This window comes from Suricata suricatta, chromosome 16 (assembly GCF_006229205.1).
Source record: "Suricata suricatta isolate VVHF042 chromosome 16, meerkat_22Aug2017_6uvM2_HiC, whole genome shotgun sequence".
Classification (NCBI taxonomy): Eukaryota; Metazoa; Chordata; class Mammalia; order Carnivora; family Herpestidae; genus Suricata; species Suricata suricatta.
The window spans coordinates 26,541,974-26,564,377 of NC_043715.1; the positions used below are offsets into that span (position 1 = coordinate 26,541,974).

At 47.4% G+C, this 22,404-nt stretch overlaps 1 protein-coding gene across 2 annotated transcripts in view; it reads right to left on the reverse strand.

The window, feature by feature from the left end:
- NUP93 (nucleoporin 93) overlaps positions 1–22,404 on the reverse strand; it is a 102,664-nt gene that overhangs the window by 1,630 nt on the left and 78,630 nt on the right. For both annotated transcript variants that reach the window (XM_029925300.1, XM_029925301.1), the window contains 16 exons: positions 18,449–18,523; positions 16,364–16,453; positions 14,694–14,833; positions 11,068–11,200; positions 9,453–9,610; positions 8,122–8,287; positions 7,760–7,853; positions 6,805–6,996; positions 6,069–6,195; positions 5,885–5,957; positions 5,545–5,589; positions 3,756–3,872; positions 2,858–2,976; positions 1,891–2,008; positions 1,403–1,486; positions 702–830 (listed from right to left, as the gene is read on the reverse strand). In XM_029925300.1, the coding sequence (XP_029781160.1) occupies positions 702–830; positions 1,403–1,486; positions 1,891–2,008; positions 2,858–2,976; positions 3,756–3,872; positions 5,545–5,589; positions 5,885–5,957; positions 6,069–6,195; positions 6,805–6,996; positions 7,760–7,853; positions 8,122–8,287; positions 9,453–9,610; positions 11,068–11,200; positions 14,694–14,833; positions 16,364–16,453; positions 18,449–18,523 (1,860 nt within the window). The remainder of the gene's footprint in view (positions 1–701; positions 831–1,402; positions 1,487–1,890; positions 2,009–2,857; positions 2,977–3,755; positions 3,873–5,544; positions 5,590–5,884; positions 5,958–6,068; positions 6,196–6,804; positions 6,997–7,759; positions 7,854–8,121; positions 8,288–9,452; positions 9,611–11,067; positions 11,201–14,693; positions 14,834–16,363; positions 16,454–18,448; positions 18,524–22,404) is intronic.

Sequence of the window (22,404 nt, forward strand, 5' to 3'; positions counted from 1 at the left end):
AAGATGTGGTATATATTCACGATGGAGTACTACATGGCAATGAGAGGGAATGACATATGGCCCTTCGTAGGAAAGTGGATGGACCTTGAGGGTGTCATGCTGAGTGAAGTAAGCCAGGCAGAGAAGGACAGAAACCATATGTTTGCACTCATAGGTCTAGCAGGAAAACAAGAGAGACCTAATGGAGAACCAGGGGGAAGGAGGGAGAGAGAGTTGGGGAGAGAGAGGGATGCAGAACTTGAGAGACTATTGAAAGCTGAGAATGAACTGAGGGTTGGGGGGGAGGGGGGAGGGGGGAAGACAGGTGGTGGTGATGGTGGCGGGCACTTGAGGGGAAGAGCACTGGGTGTTGTATGGAAAACAATTTGACAATAAAATATTATGGAAAAAATAAAAATAAAAAAAAATAAAATGTGTACGAAATTCCTGTGGAATCACTACAAATTAGTATTGTTTGATTTTTTAAAAGGTAATATTTGCAGACTTCACTTTTTTTTTTTTTTTTTAAAGCTTGAGAGGAACGGCAATCCCACTAATGTTCGCTGTCTTCGGAGAGCCCGACACAAGGCCTACCCAGCTGCTAGGCAGTAAGGAAAGAGAGCATTCGGGTCACGAGCAGGGACGGGTCTCATGAGGTGCCAGGGACGGCAGACCAGAAAGGCGGTTCTCAGCGATGGCTCTGGCCAATGCGGGGATCTTACTGAGTCACGGTCCTCGATGACTCGCTGGGGCCTGGATGCCGAGGATGGGCTTGTCCCTTTGAGCCTCTTAAACTGTGTGAACAAGATGTTCATGGTGGCGAGAAGCACTTCTGAGAGGTTGTGCCTGATCTGCACAGAGAAAAACACATGAAGTAAGGAGAAAGCACCAGGCCCCAGGGCCAACAGCCCACGTGTGCGCCCAGGTCCGTCATGTCCCACAGCTGCAGAGAGACAGCGGCTCTGGGGCTCGCGGGCTGGCAATGAGTCCACAGTCACTGTTCTGCTCAAGACACACAGTTCAGAGAAGTGAAAGGAGGAAGTGCATGATGGTGCATGTTTCACACACCCAGTGAAACTACTTAAAGACCAGAGTTAAGCACTGAGACCCCCTCTAGAACAAGTAGATAATGCAGAATTATACCAGACCACACAGAACCAACGAGGAATCTGTGCCCCTAAGAAAATGTCTAATCACTACAGAGACTGTGTTTTTTGAGTTGGGAATTTGGACAATGACCTGATGGGGATATGTGAACTCACAGAAAACCGACCTAGGATGTCTGATATTGGGCTTGGCTTGGAAAGCTCGGGCTGGATGGTTACTGTGCTGGGACTCTTAATGTCATCAGCTACACTAACACAAAAAAGCTTTCAGTAGAAGTGGGGGGATAATTCCGTAATGCAGGAAGAAAAGGACTCACTTCATCACTGAAATTTCTGAAGGCAGCCACTCTCTCTTCGACACTTTCCTGATTCAGGGGCACCAGCTTCAGACGATCAATAATCTGTTTAAAACAAACCCCCCGGCCGCATGTGATACAACCATCAGTCAGAGACAGCCAGCATCTCACATGTTACAAAGGGCTTCCCTCAAACACACAGAGGCTTTGGTTCCAATTTTCTGACTAAATTCCCAACCACATTTTCTGAGGCAATTATAAAATTTGGAGATTTCAAGTGACTCCAAGAAACCTCTCCATTTTCAGACTAATGAGGAAAGGAAGGGGAGACGGGGGGAGAAAAAAGAGCAACACAGAAATCCCCTTTCAATTCCCAGGATCATACTTGTCTTCTTCGCATAATAGGTGCGTTGGTAACACTTCCTTTGTTTTAGATGAATCCCATGAAGTGTTTTGATTTCCAAGGGCGCACATTAACCTGCACTCCAAATGCCCCTCTTACAACTTACATCAAAGGCTCTGTCAATATGACCGCTGTGATACTCGTCAAAAAAGGTGATCAAGTCCAACAAAAGATAGAATGTGGAGTCCACAAATTTATTTGCACTGATTCCCTGAGCCCTATACCTGAAAGACAAAAAAGAGGGAAGCGGGGAAAGGGATAATTATGAATTTCTATGCAATTCATACTTTTAGGATAGCATTTGAAAAATGTCAAAACCTCTTGAAATCTGTAGATGAGGTGAATTAAGAAGTAGAAAATAGCACTTCTTTTCCAATGGCCAAGAAGTTGGTGGTGGATTTGATATGAATCCATCTGTAAATATTCTGCACGAAGCATGGCTCTCTAGCCTCAGCCACCATTAAGCATCCAAATCTCCAGGGAGGGTGAAAGGTTCTGATGGGTCAGAAGCCCCGTGGCCACCACTGGAGAGTGTCTGCTAAATGGATTATTTGATAAGGAGTCTTCTGTGCTCCCCCAGGAAAGCATCTCCAAGCCAGTTTTCTCTGGGTCACTTTACTAGGAGTATCTGTAAGACGGCACCAAAGGTAATGACTGTGGCCTCAGCCTGATAGCTCCACCAAATAAAGTCTGATAACTCAGTTATCTCACCAAAGAAGGAAGGTGGCTCTTAAACACTGGCCATCACCACCTCTAAGAGCTCCCCCTTCCATCTATCACTAGCTTTGCTCCAGAATGTCTTTGAGATGGCTTCTAACCGTATACAGATGAGTACAATGCCCCGAGTTAAACTTATTGTGCAGGATTAGAACGTTGACACACCCTTCTTTCTAGCAAAAACGTTAACAAGTCTGATAGCGCCAAGTACTGGTTATGACCAGGGCAGCAGGAACTCTCAAGCAGTGCTGGTGGGGCGGGGAGTCTCCGGGCGGCCACCTGACGTGACTAGTAAAGCTGAAGACGCAGGTGCTGGGCATGGGCGGCCTGGCCCTGGAGCCAGCTCCCGGTCTTACCGTTCGGCGATGGAGAGCGCCATGTTCTTCAGCCTCTCCTTGCTGGACTGTGGCGTGCTGATCTGGGGGACGACAGGGCTGAGCAGTTTGTTCATCAGCTCTAGCACCTTGTCAGCATTCTGTTCGGTATTTTAAAATTAAGGAAGGAATCGATTAAATAATCAGTAAAAGAGAAAAGGAAAAGCAAAATAGCCAAAAGAGGGAACGTTCTGGGTGATGGACTGACACAGTCTGTATTGATCTGGAAGTTGGTTACGGACACACATCTATGGAGAACTCATCAAGCTGCGCACTTAATGTCCGCACATTTTTAATTAGACCTCAATCAAAACATCTTTAAATTTTAAAAAATGGAATTAATAATGAAAGAAAATGCAAAATGCTAAAAAAAAAAAAAAATGGAATTATACGCCTTCTTCTGGCCCACTTCTCTCTGTTTATAAAAGAAGGAGCATAATCTTTTTCAGGCCACACAATCATCAGCAGTCAGCATATGTTCTCAGGTTGAAGTACTTATTTGAGTTCTCTCGAAGCGCCTTCCCTAGCACACAGTGCTCACCAGCATGTCTGCGGCCACCGGAAGGGTAAGCACGAAGGCATTTTCACCATCGAAATGTGATGGACGCTTATTCTGCTGACAAGGGAGACTGGAGCCCAAGGCCTCCAAGATATCCATGTGATACACTGCTCTTGTTCGGCCAGAGAGACCTTATGGGCAGAGATAATTCTGTAAAATGGGAACTTCACCCTGACCGGGCCACTAGCTGCCTGAGCACTAGGAGAAAACGCCTCACCGGGAGAGCGGTGTCGCAGTGGCGCCGTCAAGCTGTTTGCGCACTTAATGCCAAAAGGCCGACAACTCTATTGAGTACAGAAGAAGGAAAAGAGCACGTTTTACCTTGGCAAGGTCATAGAGCTTTGCTGCTTCTTCAAACAGTCCTTTATTTTCTGCCACGGAAGCAACTTTGTTGATAATAGGCTTTGTGTCACTGGTAAACTTATCTATGACTCCAGGCTGACAAGACAAATTACAGAGGGAAGGAGAGAGATGGGTTAATTTAAACACACACAAGCAGTTGGGATCTGAAAACTATTTTAACTGAAAATGCTTGCCCTGGGCAATGCATATATTTCACCCGCTAGACTCTGGCATTCTGGAAGACGTAAGGTCCTATTAAACATTTGAAAGGGACCAAGGAAACTGCAGATGAAGAAGCAGACTCACAGGCAGCACAGAGGAGTCAGCAATAAGACATCTGTGCTGTCTGATTGTCCAAAACGATCCAGAGGGTAGATGAAACAGTCAATGATTTTAAATCTGCCGATCAGTAGGCACTAGGGGGAAAAATTAGGGTGCTCAGAGAAAATACCTGAAAGATTCTGGATTTGTTTTCTAAGACAGATGGCAAAAGAAATTCGGTGCTGAAAAAAATATATGGCAAGTGGCATCAGGATTTTTTTTTTTTTTAAATCCCCATCAACATTCAACAGCAACCAAATGGTCAGGAGAGCAGGAGAGGCCTCAGGAACCACAACAGAGCTAGGGTGGACAGAGTGACGTCAGACAGGCCATTCCAATTCTTCCTCAGCACTGGGCCAAGTCGGGGTGACTTGCTCCTGCCACCGCGGAGGTAGCACAGCAGAGGAGTGAAAAGCATGGGCTCTGGGGTCAAGAGCACTGGGTTCAAATTCCAGCTCCCCTTCTTACTAGCTGTATGATCCTGAGGAAAATAATTAACCACTATTGTTTTCTTTTCCTCACTTGAAAAACACCTTGTTGGATCATTATTCTGGTGATTAAATTAAAATGCTTATAAACCAGTCAGCACAGCGCTTGGCAAATGTCACACTGCTCAAGAGGCATGGCCGTCGTCACCAGTACTGGCACTGTCCTTTCTTCTGAGCCAGAGAGTGTGAACACTGGAAGCTTGTCTTGAGATTGCTGGGTCCAAACCACCCATTTTTACATGTGAAGAAAGGGAGTCCCTGAGAGAGCCAGGGGACTGTCCCAAGGTCACTGGGAGAACGCCCGAGTAGGGTCAGGACAGGCTTCTGGCACCAGGGCCGCTGCCCCTTCTGCTATGGCTCCCACTGCACATGACGGGCCTCAGGGAATCACTAAGGCTCGCAGGCACAGCTGCATCTCCAGGGTCAGGGTGAAGTTCTCAGCCCTCAGAAACTACCTTCTGAGGGAGGCCAAGCGTATCCCTAACCTTCCTATCTGGGGAGAGTAGGTGCAGTAAACAATTCCTTTTCTTGCATATTTTCTGAGCCAAGGAGGCAGAAATGCAGCCTTCTTAGCTCAAAAATCAGCAGGCATGAACAGAGGAGTCCTCTGGACATAATTTAAAAGTGATCTGATCGGGGCGTCTGGCTGGCTCAGTCAGTGGAGCCTGACTCTTGATCTCGGGGTTGTGGGTTTGAGTCCCATATTGGATGTAGAGATTATTAACAACAAAAAAGCTATCTTGTTATAAATTTACATATTTTAAAGGGAAATAGAAATGTGTGTTAAAATCACAGGCATCATTTGTGGCCTGTGATGTTTGTTCTTTGTTGTTTAAACTACAATTTCATTAAGATTTGCATCTTTATTCTTTTGAATCCTAAAATCTAACTACATTCTTTTGACAATTATACATCCCCAAATGCAAACTAACACATCTCTAGAGGTACATTTAACCCACCTTTCTACTTCCATCATTCTCTAGTTTCCCAAGAATCATATCGAACTGCAGAGACAAAAAGAAGTTCACTCAATTTAGTGGACAAGGACATAACACATGATCCACAATTCTCTGGAGACAAAAGAGAGGAGGAAAACAGGGGTGCAGGAGAAGTTTTACAGAAGTCAGAAAACAGTGAGACTGAATTTTCGTAATCAGAAACCAAGAAGGCAAAGACAACTGACGGCCCCCTCCCCAGGCCACATCTGCCACAGCCATGGTGGCGTGACCACACAGCATGACGTCCACACGGGCATGCGCACTGCAAATCGTGGGTGGGACAGAGGAGGGACCGACATACCTCTCGACTTTCTATCACAAGCTCACTCACGCAGCGCAGAAACATGTTTTCTCCTTGACTATCTTTCTCGTCCCTGGAAGGGGACAAAAGCACATGGTTTCTGGCATGGACCTGAGGTCTCTACGAGTTCTCAGGTGACAGAGATCAAAACCAGCTGAAGTCAATGGTCAGAAGTGAGCTGTACCTGAGGAAGTAAAAGTACTGGAGCGCCTCTCTCGGGTCTGTGGACTCGAACTTCCGGGTGTAGAGCATGAGGAGCCGCACGAAGTTCAGCCGCCGCGTGCAGGGAGGGTCGCCGGGCTCGTGGCTGACTGCACCAAGGGGGACAGACCTCATCACGACCCCCCTGCCTCTCTGCCCCAGGCAAGCAGGAATCACAGGAGCTGAATTCAAATACCCCTGGCACCTACTCCCACAGCCTGGCCAGCGTTTGCCAACGGAAGCCGCACCACCCTGTCCTCGGCTTCTTCCCGAGCGGAGGGGAGGACACGGCATTCTGCAGTCGCTACTAGCGCGCTGCTCTCAGAGTGACGAGGTGGTGACCGCTGACCAATACGGCTCGTGCTCGGGGGAGGGAGAGTTGGCTGCACTGCTAAGGCATCTGCAGGCATCCACCCACATCTGTCTTCTGCCCCTCTCAGCCTCTCCCGCCCCAGGCAGGTGCGCACAGAAGGTACGTCTGGGGTTTCCAATTAAGGTCCTATACGGGATGTGACTCAGGACTCCAGGGGCTGCGTCCCGCTCCATTCTCCGGGCAGTCTGACCGACTGGCCACAGAGCTAGCACTCGGTGCAGTGCTGTCTCCACTGCCCTGACGGGATTCGTACCATCTGCCCAAATCCTTGGCGGTGGCAGCTGTGGGTGTGCTGCCGCCCGATGGGGCATGTGTTCTGGGGATGCCACTGCCAACAAATACTCACGGAGCTGAGCACTCTGTCCCGAGGACTTTAAGAGCAGCTTCAGCTCAAAGAGCACCAGCGCCACGTGGACAGCATGACAGCGCAGCCGCTCCATGCGGAAGAGAAAAGCGATGGCGGCCTCGAACTGCGCTGTCAGGAAGAGGACTTGGAAGTACAGGAAGGGCTGCTGGTTCACCGTGAAGTGGGACTCTCCTGCGGGGGAGGAGGCGCAGATGACCCGGCAGCCAGACGATCAGCAGCCCCGACCCCAGGCAGAAGCCCCCGTGCGCTTAGAGGGCCTGCTGGCGGGAGGAAGGGGCCCCGGACACGGCGGACTGCCCCGTGAGCCGTGACCTGGTTCCACCACCTTCTCCAGACCTCACAACACTACTGGCAAGTGGGGTCGTGCTGTGAAACCCAAACTGCTTGCACTAAGTGGGAGAGAAACTGAGTCCAGGACCTTAAGATGATATATAAAAGAGGCTGTTTACCTCCTCTGCCCTGCTAAGAGTCACTCAATAAGGAGAGGAACGAAGATTTCAGAGATACCTCAGCTCACTCAGATTCACAGGTTTGTGAATTCAACAAATGCTGGCCACTAGTTGGGATCTTCTTTTGTTTCCAGAATTCTTAAACAGAAACAGTGAGGAGGGAGAGCTAGATCCCCCTCACTTGTGCTCAGACATAGTCATTACGAGACCCACAAGGAAGCAATAGCCAAGTCCTGTCTCTGCCTCTCCTGAGCAAATGTCTACCAGAGCAGCTCAAGGAACTGGAGAAAACCAGCTTACTGTATATGGCCATGCAAGTCACACACACTGCTTGAGCTCACATGGCCTCTACTTGAATGTGAAATCACTGTTGTGTTGTGTTCTGAAGATCAGGAGTTCAGAGATGAAGGATGTTCCTAGAGGAAAGCTAAGCTGTGCCCTAGGTGGACAAGACAGAGAAGGTGGTTCTGTTCAGGATATCTTACCATAGTCTTCCAACAACTGTTTCTGGAACTGTGAGAGAGTGAGCCTGTCTTGTGGGGAGCTGGTGCCGTCGTCATCAAAACACACTTGGTTCAACTAAACCCCCAAGAGAAACACATGCATTGGTACAAACTACTTCCTGAGCCACGCATGTAGACCTGCAGCTGCTCAGCAGCGCGAGGCCGTGCTAATGGCTGTGGTTACTGGCTGAGAATTATACAAGGAAAAATGGGGTCAAGAGACAGGAAATCCACCAGCCCTATCACCCTACTGGCGTCACACATCAAGCAGGTAAATGTGCGTGCGGAACACGAGCAGAGGGAAGGGGCCGATGCCCTGCTCGGGCTAGGGAGGCGGTGCCTGCCTTCAGCCACAGGTAGTCCTCGGTTTTGTCCGCGACTTCGCTCTGGTTGTCGGTGATGTCGCATCTGCCAATGATACAGTACACGGCCCGCTTGTAGGGGTCCGTGTTGTTCCTGAGGGCCCTGCGGTAATGCAGTCGGAGCTTGTTCTCTGTGGCTGGTGATAACCTAAAGACACAAGGGAACAGACGGCACAGGTGCACATGCTGAAGACCGTCAAGGGGACCTGAAAGCACCCCAGGTCCCAAACACACAGCAGGGGTACGAAGCCTTCCTTCACAGATGCCGTCCCCAACCATACTGCCTGGTGGCCACCATTTTCATCCAACATGCAGCCACCAACACCTGCATCTCTCCGCCTGCCGGCTTCCTCTAGCAGAGGCCTCCAGGGGCACGCCAGAAACGCTGGGGAATGAATACTCTACCCCACTTCCCAGGAGCCCTCGCGCCATGATGGACAAAAGGGCAAAAGGGAGTCCCTCCCTTAACCGTCCTGGCCCCCCTCTGACCTCGTTCCCTTATACATGTAAGATTATCTCCCAAATAAATGACTTGCACTCAAATCTTTGCCTCGAGGTCTCTTTCTGGGGGAACCCTATGGAATGAACCCTACTTTAAATTCACTAATACAAGCAAGACAGAGGCTTGTGGTTTATGCCAATCTCTAGACATGGCATCATTGACACAGTCTAAAAAACTGCCTTGAAAAGTGTCACTCATATTCCACAGAAGAAAACAGAGTCACCACCTCAATGTGTTTCAAATACACATCCATGTATGTAAACTGGGTTTCAGGGAATATGACCTTAGCCCAGTTACATTAATCCTTAGCAGTTCCTTAATGGAAAAGAACTAAAAACAAACAAAACAAAAAACCCAGTTTCAGTGAATACATTTCAAAGTGACTAACTTCTCATTGCAGCCTTTGAGCCACGAAAGGTGTGGCAACATATTTTCATGTCGGGCCAGCCAGAAAAGCACGGAGTGTTAAATGAAGTGTAGGGCAGCACAGCTTTTAAATAAAGCATCCTAGATATGCCTGGGATTCGCAGGACACGTAAACTCGAGCTCCCAACCACACTGCCTCGCTCCCACACTGGAACAGAAAAATCCCCAAACACGAATGCCTCAGTGTTGGAACGGGGCTTTCTTAATGTTCCCAACTGTTACTCTCGGGAGAGTTCTACTCGCTTTCTAGACCTTTTTTTTTGTTGTGGTTTTCCAAAGCAGGAACGTATTCTGAGCGATGCACAGGGCAAACGGAGCCGCTGCCAGCGGAGGCTGCCCTGCGCACGCCAGGTGTCTTCTGGCCGCACCCCCGCGTCCGCCATACCTTCTGTCCTTGCTGTTCGTGTACTCCTGGAACCAGGTCTTAAACTCTCCCAGCTGGTGCTGGGCTCGGTTAACCACCTGCGAGGCGGCAAGCAGGTCCCCACAACGCATGCAGTAATAAATTAACGCCCACACAGGATGGCCTTCCACCTCTCCGTCCTAAAAGAGGAAAGATGCTCAAATAAGCAGGCAAAAAAGCCAACTGATGGCTTTCTGATACATTCACCTCTCCTCATAGTAAGTCACTTCTATGCTCTGCAACCACCCCATTGGGTAGGGACCTCCCTGTTTTATAAACAAGGAAACTGAAGCAGAGAGACGTGAAGTAACTTGTCCAAGCTGGTGAATGCAGCCTGGCTCTCGAGCTTTGCCATGAGGACACCGTGCCCCACCTGACAGAAAGCCAACCTGTGGGTTTGCCTTGGAATCCCAGCAGCCGGTAACTGGGTGACACGCTGTGTGGTAAGTCACAGACGTGCGTTCTTGCAACCCCCACAAAGCAAGGGCCAAAGCTTACCAACCAATCAGAGACCACCATTGTTAGACTTGAGTTTATCAAGTGTTGACTACTAGTGATCAGTCAAAGGGACACTGGCACTCCCGTTCGTTTGTTAACTGTTCGTTCGCTGACAAGCTTTATTTCAGACATGGGGGGGGGGGCGCTGAGAAGGCAGCTCCGCCCCCCACTCTCACTCTCCCAGGACGGAAGCCTATCTGCCTTCCAACCACTTCTGTCATCGTCTGCACAGAAGCCTGGGACAGCTTTTCTCTCCGCTGCTCCCCAACTCCTCCAGAGGGGTGGGCCTCAGACTTTCTTTCCTGGTCCCTCAGCTCTTCCTTCCACAGGACTCTTTCTAAAACCAGATCTGATTGTATCCCTTCTCCACTTGAACGCCTCTTGAGGTATTTACACCCAAGGTGCTCAGCCTGGCACTCCAGGCTTTCAGCTGCTGGTCCCACGTTTGCCAAGCCCTACCTCACACCCGATATGCTACGCTAGACACTCTTTCCTACCTCCATGCATCTCTTCATGTTGTTCCCTCCACCTGAAACACCCTTTTCTAAGACCCGAGGCAGGTGAGCCCCTGTTTTTCAAGCACAGTGTGAACCTCACCTCCTTTATGAGGACAGCCTCCTCTGCATCCTACCACCTTGACTCCAAGCTCCAGTTTAGTGCTGCTTTGCACATGGCATTAAATATATAAGATAATTCCCCCAACTGGACTATGAGCTGAAAACATTCTAGGAACTATATCTAACTCCATTCTTCTAGATGTTTGAACCAACAATTGTAAGAGTCATCCCTGACTCTGCCTGTCACACCCACATCCAAGTCTTCAACAAGTCCTACTGGGCCTACTTCCCGAACACGTCAAGAACCCAATGATCTCCTCCCCCTGCACCCCCCTCCACCGAGCTGAGCGGCCACCATCAGCTCATCACCTGGACTCCCGCAATACGGGCCTGCCAAAATCCGCCAGCCTCTCTCCTAGCCCCACTCTGGTCTCTTTTCTACTGAGCAGTTTCCACACATACCCTCATCTTAACAGCAAATGCCTCTCAGAGAGAGATGGCTCCAGGCATGTAACTCATCACACAGAGAAAGATGACAGTACCTGAAGTCCAGGCAAGGGAGCTGGAAGTTTAATGTTTAAGAAACTTCGAACCAACTGGTAAGTCCCAGGCACCCCGCCTAGCTGGGCTTGATGCAAGTTTCCAAAGACAGTCACTAGGGTGTAATTCTTATAACTGGAAAAATTGAAAAGGACAAAAAAAAAAAAAAAAAAAAAGGTTGAAAACACATCACAGGTATCTGTATCCACATCCCTGACCTTAGACTGTGAACTCTATAGGGCACGGCCTGAACTTCAAACCTAACACAGTGGAGGAAACAGTGTATGCTTCATGAAGCAAACTACATGACTTATTCAGGGAGGAGTGGAGCACTGTAAAGATCTTTCATCACTGTGGATGCTCAAAAGCATCCCTAGAGGAGCGTAATTGCAGACTTCCAATGCGTTAAGGCTTAAGGCACAATTGCTTCAGCTCACAGCTGAATGCTTTGGTCCATTCTTTTTAAACTTTCTATTTTGAAAAATTTCAAACCTACAAAAAATCAAAAGAACAGCCCAATGAATGCTCATATACCCTTGACTGAGATTCATCAATTGTTACTAGCTTTTGCGTACCTGTTTTTCTCTCCGTAGATACATACACATACACACCCATGCACGCGTATACACACCCACCTGTTTTCTGAACCATTTGAAAATGTATAAAAATACAGAAAGCCGGGCTACCTAATCTGTAAGGACTTCACCATTACCTCGGAAGAACTAGGGCATTCTCCTACCCAACCTCAATACCAGTGTGACAGCAAGAAACTGAACATCAACGCACTGTTATTATTTAAAATATAAGCCACGCTCAAATTTCCTCATAATGCCCTTTACAGTTTGTATTTTTCCCTCCAAGACTAGGATCCAATCAAGGAGGAAATGAACCTCTTGGTTCTCATGCCACTTCCATTTCCTTTACTCTGGGGTAATTCTACCACCATTTTCCACGACCCTGATCTTTGTAAAAGAATCCAGGCCAGCTGTTTGGCAGAATGTCCCAGAAGCTAGACCGTTTCCTCAGGATTTAATTAAGACTCAACTTTGTTGCCAAGAATCCTACACACCTGATGCCAGTACTGCCCACTGAGATGTACAACATGGCAGGTGATATTTCGTTTGATCACTTGCTTAAAAGTGTCACTCACCAGATTTCACCACCGTAAAAGTGCCCTTCCTTCTGAAATTGAGAAGTACCCTGTGGGGCACTACTTGGAAGTGATGGGAATATTCTGCTCACCAGCGGCCTCATACTGAATGGTTTCAGTCTCCACAGAGGTCCTTGCTGAGCCAATGATCACACCGATGCTTGCAAAGGATTTTCTATAATTTCCTTTCCACTTACTTGCTAGTGTGCTTCTTAAAACCCTGCAATTCCTTAAAACCTGTAGTGATTTTAAAGTGCTTCCCTACTAAGATTAACTGGTTCTAGTTACAGGTATTCAAATATGAGGTTAACAGAATAAAGAACTTTCTAAATATGTTTCTTGTCCAAAACAAAGGAAATTGACTCAAAAAATCAGGTGCTCCATATGCACAAAGATAGTCAACACCAGATTAAGTAAAATAACAGAATGAGAGAGTGTGAGAAAGACAGAAACATCTAAATGTCAATTACAAAAAAAAAAAAAAACCCTCAATGGAATTTGATGCGGTTATGTAAAATGATACTGATGAAGATTTTAAAAAGCAAGCTATATAAAACCACATACTATACACATTTGGATCATAACTCCAAAAAACGAAACCAAACAAAATATTCATATATCGAAAAGTGGGGGGGGGGGGAGAAGGAAATGTGAAAAGGTACAGGAGCCTCTGGCATTTTCTGTACCAGTCTTACATGTTCTCAACATGTTCAGCCTTATCTGCAAAAAGCCGTCTGGGGCTGGATCTACTTTGCCACGCCACCAGGATTCGCACGAGCAAAAATACTTTAAAAGCGAGTATAATGATCATGAAATAGTCCCTTTATCAAGAGATGACAACAACTCCTTGAAAAGGACGCCGCCGGGGAGTGATGCCCCAAGGGCCGTAGGGGGACAGCAATTGTGCACAGCAAACACCCAAGTAGCTCCAAGGGCTGCCAAAGGAATTTAGGAAAAAACATTTTTTAAGACAAATAAATATACAAAATTAAATAAGAGAAATGAAAATAGTAAGTGAAATGGGATGGCTTACCAGATAGGACATCAAGAAACGCTCTGTGCCATCGGTGAAGTCAAGCACCAATGTTGAAGAGTGGGTTTACTGGAGACAAAGCAGTCCTGAGCAGCCATGTCCCCATTAAAACCACCCTGGGGCGCCTGGGGGGCTCAGCCGATCAAGCGCCCCACTTCAGCTCAGGTCACCGTCTCGTGGTTCATGCTGGCAGCTCAGAGCCTGCAGCCTGCTTCACATTCTGTGTCTCCCGCTCCCTCTGCCCCTCCCCCGCCTCCAAAAACAAACATTAAAAAAACATTTCATCCTCCCAGGAAACTGTGACTCTTGCTCTCCTGCCCATAGGACATCACCATGCACGGGGTCTGCACGGCTCCAGATCAATGTACCCAAAACTTACATTATAAACACTTAGCAAAAGCCTATTATAATACTTTGTAAGCTCTTTTGTGCCTATGTAAAAAAGAGTAAAAAACATTTGGAGTTCCAGATTTTTCATAACAAGGGAAGTTTATGTTTGATGGCATTCACCTCATGTGGCTATTGTATAATTATTATAGCACTGGATAAAAACCTACTCTCTGTCACACCGAGTCTGAATCACCTCAGTTTAACTCACAAGGAAGTCTCAGGACTTCCTAATGAAGCATTATTTTGTTGATAAAGGGCAGCCACGCTGCAAGGGGACCGGCAGCTGCACAGCTCATTGGCAAAGAGCTGCAATTTAGCAAGTGTATTCAACTTGGCTTTCTCCTCCCGAACTAGCAGAGGTCCAGCACCCCATCTCCAAAATACAGAGGGTGTATGCACACTTATGACAGCGCTGCTGGCAAGTTCAGAGATGGATGGAGTGTCCACAGGGAGGGATGAATGGCAGAGGTCCTACCAATGAGGGGGATGACAGGGCACAAGGGCACAGCCACAACCCCCTCAGGGACCAACCCCCATTAGTGAGGAGGTGGCAAAGAAACCCAGGCACAAATCACAGGCATCAGCAGCTGGGAAGGATCCAGATGCATAGGGATTAACAGGATAGAGCCAGAAGGAAAATGAAGGTTCAAGGACTCTTCCTAAGGCTGCAAGGTGATAATATTGCCAGGTGTAAAAATTAAAATGCTGAGAGAAAACAAAAGAGCCCAAGGAGTAATGACTGAAGTACATTAGGGAGCAGGATCTTGACCTCAGGCATAATGGCCTCATAAGCATGATGTCTCCATGAGGGACAGAGAGCGGAGAAAGAAAATGCAAAGTCTGACGGCACTCACATGCACCGTGACTTTATACTGCTGCAGAAACAGTCCTGGTAAAGGAGTGTTTCTGAAAGCAGGATTGTATCTCTCAACCATGCTCAACCTTGGTTAAATTACACCAGGGACAGGGCGCTCAGCTCAAGGACTACTGAACACGAGGAACAGCTGACTTCCAGGGGCTCTGAAGCCAGCCCCACTGGGCCAGGGCTGCCTTACCTCTGCTCGAGGTAGACCAAGGCCTGCCGGACCAAGTCCATGCGCACTTCCACACTGCTGCGGCTCTTCAGGGCATCCGTGGCTGGCACCAACAACACATCTGTCATTTGTTTCACCATGTTCCACATGTCAGAGATGTTCTGCACAGAAGTGAAACTGCATGTGACAATGCTGTGGGGCTGGAGAAACGGTCTGGCTCTTTGAGGCTCTGACCTCAAGGGTGGAGAAGGTAAGGAGGGGGAAGAGATTCATGTCCTCCATCTGAGGCCCTCAGGCTTTAAGCTCAGTACAGAAGAGGCACCTGTGCCCTGCTGTCTTCCGAGGAGCACCCTCCTGTCCCTGTGGGTTTTCAGATCAATTACTACTCCAGGTCTGACATAACCAGCCACGTAATTGAGACCACACGACAGGAAAAGGAACACTGAATCTCAGTGGGTTACTCCTTACAAGAGAGTGAATACATTTATAATTGTCCAACGCTCCAGGAGCTTAAACTCAAGTAGCTCCATTTCAGTTCTTACAAGGTCATTTGAGTTTCTTAAGGCTTAAAATAAAGAGTTTAACCTAAATACTATAGGTTTTGTCCTCCCAGAGACTCTCCAGGGGCCACTGCTCTGAACCCATTTTGTGAGTGTCACAGCCTCCCATTTTCCTTCCCACTCACTCCCTTCAAAAGACACCTCCACGAGAGCCTCCCAGGAAAGGAACGGGCATTCTCTCCTTTGTGTTACCACCACACATATGGGACTCCCTCTCCCAAGAATCCTCCTGGCTGTAAATCTCTCCTTAAAAATGGATTCCCTGAATGCTCTGCAATATTCCAAAGATAAGAATCCTTAGAAGACAGCACTGATTGGAGAAAAGCAAGCTTACACTTCTTCCACAGGAAGAGAGAAAATCCTGTTTTCACTGTCTTTCTCAGAAACTAAAACTGCAGAAAATCTACCCAAATGTGACTCTTTCTACATGGCGAGATGGTAGGTGGATTCTTAACTTTCTTCTTTATATTTGCTTGCATTGCCTTGATTTTATTATTAAGGAAAAAAGCTGGATGAATTTTTAAGGACCAAAATAATAATAATACTTATAATCTCTGTATTGAGTGTTTGCTTCCATTATATCCTTCCCTCCCTCTCCCATTCCTCTGGGGCCACCTACCAGTCCACCCACCTGCTTTCTTCCTCCCAGGGATAAGAACTGAGGGACAGGAATAAAGATGGGGAGTCAGAGAGGAAGGGAGCCAGTGGCATACAAAGAATGCACCGACAGACCACATCTGAGGCAAGTTCAATGGGCTCCTGGGTGTGAAAACCTCACATCACCTTTACGATTCGGCTCTTGTAAAAGAGTCTGTTAGTCTAAGGAGGGAAACTGGTAAAGGAGGAGTTGAAGCCTGACAGGACCTCAAAGCAATACAGCTCAAAGAGACCTCTTGTGACCATCAAGTGGTCCCGGCTGGGCCTTGTGAAGATGCACTGAAAATACACGTACATAGCGTCATCATTAAAAAGCACCCTGAAGTTATTTAAAATAAATCTCTGAAGGACAGTTAACATTTTATTCCACGGAGCAGGGTGTCTCCTGAGCACACTCCTGCCCAGTCAGCAGGCTGCTAGCCCCTCGTGAACACTGGACACCACGTCTCTCCCTGGGCTGGCTCCAGGCACTACCTTGTCGTCCAGCTCTGCGACGGATGCACAGAGGTCCACGAGGTTAGGCTGCAGGTGCCCGTTGACAATCTTCTCGTTATAGATGTAAATCTGAAATGAAAAGCAAAGCAAATGGCACAATTTCTATTTTCTCCTCTTCAAGATGTCTCGAGGCAGTTCTGAGGCCACCTTCCTGCCAACGGTCAGCAGAAGTTCCAGCCAGCCTTTCCTTCCTCAGTGTGGCTGAGCTGCCTGGAGGTCAAGGCCTCTGGCCAGCTTCCCAGATGTGCCTTTGAACTTTGGGTGGCAGCATCAACACACCCAGCTGACTGCCACCCCAGCCTTCCTAACAGCTGAAGAACGGAAGGTGGGTGGTCCTGGCGGAGGGGGCCACAGGCACTTTCGCACCTCTCGGGCCAGCAGACCCCCAGTCCCAGCTAGCAAGGACCAAAGGGGAAGACGGGATGATGGGAAGACTCTGGCTGCTGCTCTCCTAGGAACCGGAGGCAACATTTGGTAATCTTTGCTGGCAAAAGGACGAATGGCTCCAGGCCAAGGCTGGTGGACTGAGTAGGGAGTGTCAGGTGCAGCCCTCCACATGGGTTAGAACAACAGCTGCCGTGTGTCTGGAGTACCTATTTCTCCAGGAAAGAATCCCTGCTTCCTTAGGAAAATTTTCTCAAGAAAAGGGAACTGTGTGATGTTTAACATATGGGAAAACCATGATTACTTTGAATTTTATTTAAAAACAAAAAACAAAAAACAAAACCTTAAATAATGACATGAAGAACTCATGGGTTCTACTCTTTGCCTATGAAGTCCCTACCAAGGACTGAACACAGCAGTGAGGTTGGACGATAGATCAGAACCCCACTGAAGCTCACTGACCTTGACTGCGTATAGGGACGGTATGGTGTCATCTCCAGGGGCGTTATAAAGATGAAATAAAATGGTTTTTACATGATAAGGTGGTGTTTATTCCCTCACAGTGCATGTATCAGGGGCCTCCCCTCTGTAAGGACTTTTGTTCAACATAGGATGTAAAGATTCACTCTCTGCTGGTGGGACAGACACGTAAACAGGAAATGGTGCCCAGGTCTGGGACGTGTTAGTTTCATGGAGTCTTACTTTCAGACCGAGAAGAGGCACAGCTTCTCTACCCATAAGCGTACAATTTCATAGGGCCTGAACTCTGGTGGTGGCTCTGGCAGTGGCAGGGGTCAGCCACTACAGAGGGGAAATTTAAAGGATGGAGGTATGGCAGAAAGAGAGAGGGCAATCTACAATGTGGAGCAGAAAATAAATGAAGGCCAACTAGTAAAACACAAGGGGGCTGGAAGGAGAGGGACCGGCAGCGGTATGCCGAAGGAGACTTAAAAAAAACATTTAGAAAACTTTTTAACGAGGGGTACAAGCTCACCACCCTCAAGAAACAAGATGGTTTCCCCTTCTTGATACAATTTTATGCAGGAAAGCAGTAAATTAGAATAAAACACACAGGCAGCTAGTGCTCTTTTATTCAGAAGGTCAAGTCCAGGTCTGTACTGTCTCCTTAGGGCAGCTTCCGTCCAATAGTCCGTGCGCTCACCACCCCCACGCCACCGTGTGACCATCACATGTAACCAGAGCCATGGCCCCTAAAACTTCATGAGCTTCTCCAGAACAACACTATCAGAGGGTGGTAAGTGCACGATGCTCACCAAGGCAGAAAAACATTTAGAAAATTTCTATCAACGTGAAGAAAGACTTCTGAGAATACCATCAGCCTACTACGTAATTCAGGTTAATAGAGTACCCCACTTGCTAGGCAGTGCAATCACTCAAGGCTGTACTGTGCGTGGGCTATTGCCAAATGCAAAATGAGGCACCTTGGGTCAGTGTAGAGGGCAGCATTCCATTTCCCTAAGTCAAATGTGAGTCATTCTATTACCCGATTTGATGGAATTCTCCAGGGACCGAGCTGGTAAAATATTAAGCAGTCCTCTGAACAAAAACCCAACTTGCTTTCAGGGTCTGGCTTTCACGTGAAGTGTTGGTTCTCTTTTACTCCCCTGAGCAGCCACATAGAATTTTCCTGGTTTCGATGTTCTTTGAGAGAATGCTCACCTGCCGGGCGTAGGCCATCTCAATGCTGTCCAGAGAGCTTCGACCAGGGGGTCCCCCATCACTGATGTAACTTGGCTGTAGGTAAATACACAGGCAGCATTAAGAACAGCATTTAGTCATGTAAAGAAAAAAAAATCCTATAAACACAGGCTTGTCTTTAACAAAGCTGTGAGAAGTCTCTTGCCTTCCTCAAAATGATGATGTTAAGGGTTTCAATAAGATGATATTCCCTTCTTCTGAATACACAAGAAGGGAGAGAGCATGAAACCCAAGTCAAAAATAGCAGGAGGGTAGATAAACTGTAAGGAGATCTCAATGACGGCTCCCGGAAACGCACATCTTTCCAGCAACTGGTTCAATCCCAAGCCCCATCTCCACCCCACCCTCTCCCTCCAGGTCTTTACACCCATGAGGCTGTTGTTATTTGTGGGCCTCCTGTTTCCTTCCATCAGTCACATCAGACAGTTAAGGGAGCTAAGGCTTAAAGGGGTTCCAATATGAAGATTCAGGCATTTCCAATCCAGAGCCCACATGAACAGATGTTGACTAACTTTCTACATCTGAAGATATGAAGCTCGTCTAAGTTGAGCATTCATTCATTCACTCATTAAGTAAATGTTTGCTAAGTGTAGAGATGAGTGCAAGTGCCACACCCACAGGGATGACAAGAGGCTAACCCACGGAGCCTGTCCCAGAGAGCGTACCATCCACGGGGGCAATTAGACACAAGCATATGGAAAGGCTGATTATACTTTTTTTTTTTTTTTTTAAAAAGAAAGACTAAAGTCAATCTTCAGCTAAGCTCCACTCCCTACTCTAAACAAGTATGGGTCAAATTTAGGTATATTCTGAAATTTCCACTACATTAGTTTATACTGTGCTACAGCAAATTCTTTAAGTTTCTGTCATTAAAAAAAAAATTCAATGCTGGGGCGCCTGGGTGGCTCAGTTGGTTAACCGTCTTGACTCTTGCTTTGGACTCAGGTCATGATTTCATGGTTCTAAGATAAAGGCCCATGTTAGGCCCTGTGCTGACAGTGTGGGGCCTGCCTGGGGATTCTCTCTCTCCTCTCTGCCCCTCCACTAATAGATAAATAAACATTAAAAGAAATTCAATGCTGTATTCTCCAAAAAAAATGTTTTTTAAATTTATTTTTGAGAGACAGAGAGAGACAGCATGAGCAGAGGAGGGTCAGAGAGAGAGGGAGACACAGAATCCAAAGCACACAGAGCTTGACGCAGGGCTCGAACCCACGAACCGTGAGATCATGACCTGAGCTGAAGCTGGATGCTTAACCGACTGAGCCACCCAGGCACCCCTGTAGTCTCTAAAATCTTAAAAAAAAAAAAAAAAAAAAACGGTGGGAGAGTTTAAAATGGGCTTTCTGGGAAACAGGAGACAGCTGCAAAACTTCCTGGCACTTCCAAAGCTGGTAAAAGGCGTATTTGTGTGGGCAAACAGGGAGGAGCGCAGAGCGGTGAGACATATGCCCTCAAGGCCTGAAGAATGAACTGGCGCGTTCACTTGACTCCGCGGCTCTGGGGTCCGGGGCAGAGCACATTCTCTTGGAGCCTCAGGTTCCCACCAGTGGAATGACAGGGACGCCCTAGACAGCTCTGATTTTCTGCACTGCCTGCTATTAAAACCTTTACAGGCTGCTGACTTCGGCAGATGCTGCTGGCTTGATGACCCAGTGACCACTTCAAACCCCTGCTTCTCACCTGCACTCCCTGCTTCCTTCAGTCTGGCATATGGAGTCAAAGATACCGAACAGTGTGCTGGTAACTGTTAACAACCAGCCGGGTCCGGAAGGGGCCCTAGCTGTCGTGCTGGCTGGTTTCCACGATAGAAGTACTCTGCCACGGCGATTTCAAGCTACCCCAAGGAGTAGCGGAGAGACGGCAAAATTTCTGAAAATTTAACAATAGGCCCCCGTGAGCTGACCTCTACATGCTACCGAATATACTCTCCCCCAGAGGCTCCTGCAGCTAGGAGTGGCCATGGTTCTAGCTCACGAGCTGAAGCACAAGTCTGGAGTACATTTTGGGGACAGCTTCTGCTCTTTCCGATAAAGGGAGAATGAAGAGCCTGGCATGGCCTCTCACTGCCCCCGCCTGCTCCCAGTGTAAATGGCACGTGTAGGGCTGCCGCGGCCATCCTGCGAGCCTGAAGCAAGCGATGTGCCGAGGACGGGGCTCAACAGAGAGAGGCGCTGCGTCTCTGATGGCACTGCAAAACAACTGAATGGAGGCCTACACTCTGCACACCCACGGACTTCTTGTTAGGTGAGAAAAAGAAATCCTTAGGCAAGCCGCTGAAATGGATTTTGTTACTCACGGCTGCAAGCATTCCTATCTGAAACACAGAGTTGGTGAAAACCGCCAGGTTATAATAACAGAGCTACTCTTCCTGAGCACTACTATATGCTAAGCACTGTCTTAACTCTCACAGCCCTGTAGGATGATGTTCTGTTATTGTATGAATGTTACAGATGAAGACACGAAAGCACACAGAGAGCAGCCTGTCCAAGGTCACTCTGACTGGAGGCTGAGGAGCCACGGTTTGAGTGCACATTCTGGCCCCACAGTGTCCGCCAGCGCAGCCCAGAGCAACTTTCCAAGGACAGTCATCACAGAACCAGAGGGCAGTGGTTAGAAATCCTGTCTTCACCACCCACTGGCCCTGTGATCTTGATTGCATATACTGCCTCGGTTTCTTTAGCTGTAAAATGGGAGGTCATGGTATCCACCTCGAGTTTGTAATAAAGATTAAAGAAGGAGAAAAATAGTATTTACCGCACAGCAGTGTTGTGAGGAGTAAGTAGAAAGAATTGAGCACAAGGCCCAATATTTGGCTAATAAACACTAGCTATTACCACTTTTTAAACACAAAATAAACAACCATGATGAACGTAGGAATAAATCCTATGCTGAACAACAAGGGATAGATACGGACACTACAGAAACATAACCTAAAATATTATACTCTGTGCTAACTGGAAATTCTCATCTCGTTTTTCTAAAATAAACACAATCCTTGTATGAACAGACCCCCGCCGCCAGCAGCGCATTTTCTCTTTCTGGACTAACTCTGAGTGTTCCCAGTAACACAGAGCTGAGGACTGTTCTATTCGACAGCCAGCCACCCTTCTGGAACAGAGCTAACCGCATGAACGCTGACGATCCCCAAGTCTTTTTAAAAACACAGAGCACTAAACTTGTTAATTCCAGGAGCCTAATCAAGGGGAATGACTAAGAGGATAAAAAGGGGAACACAACACTAAAACATTCCCGCAAGGACATAGTTGTTTCAGCCACATAAAATAAACAGCCTTGAGAAATATTTTCCAGTACTAAAACCTAATTTTAAAAATTATCCATTTAAAAAGTAGTTGGTTTTCAGCCTTCAAATTTCCATTTAAATTAATTTTGCCTAATGCTCTTGTTTTCAAGGGTAGCTTTCCTTCATTTGCCCTTGGCCACGTCTCCATCTCACAGCACATAAAGTCCATTATCCCAGAAACAGGACTGGTACATGCACATTCCTGAGCTGAGGAACCAGCAAACATTCACTGGAATTTCAAACCCAAGAGCTGCTTGCGGGCTGGGTGAGCGGCTTCCGGTACACTGTGTGAAAGGGACAGTGCGGACCCCTTGGATGTCTGGGTTTCTCTGCACAGCGAGGACAACAGGAGCAGGGAATCAGAGACCAGAAAGGCAGGGAAGATGAGAGGCAGGGCCAGAGAGGGATCATCCAGAGTCTAGAGATACGATATTTAAGAAACAGCAGCCTCTGGGAGCACAGACCTGAAAAGACTCTTCTCAGAGTAGAATATCCATGTATAAATAAAACTCTTTTCCCAAGAAGGGCACATCCTAAAAGGAATGTAACTAGCATTCCTAGCAAAATAAGTATGGAGTAAAAAAAAAAAAAAAAAAAAAAAAAAAAAATATAT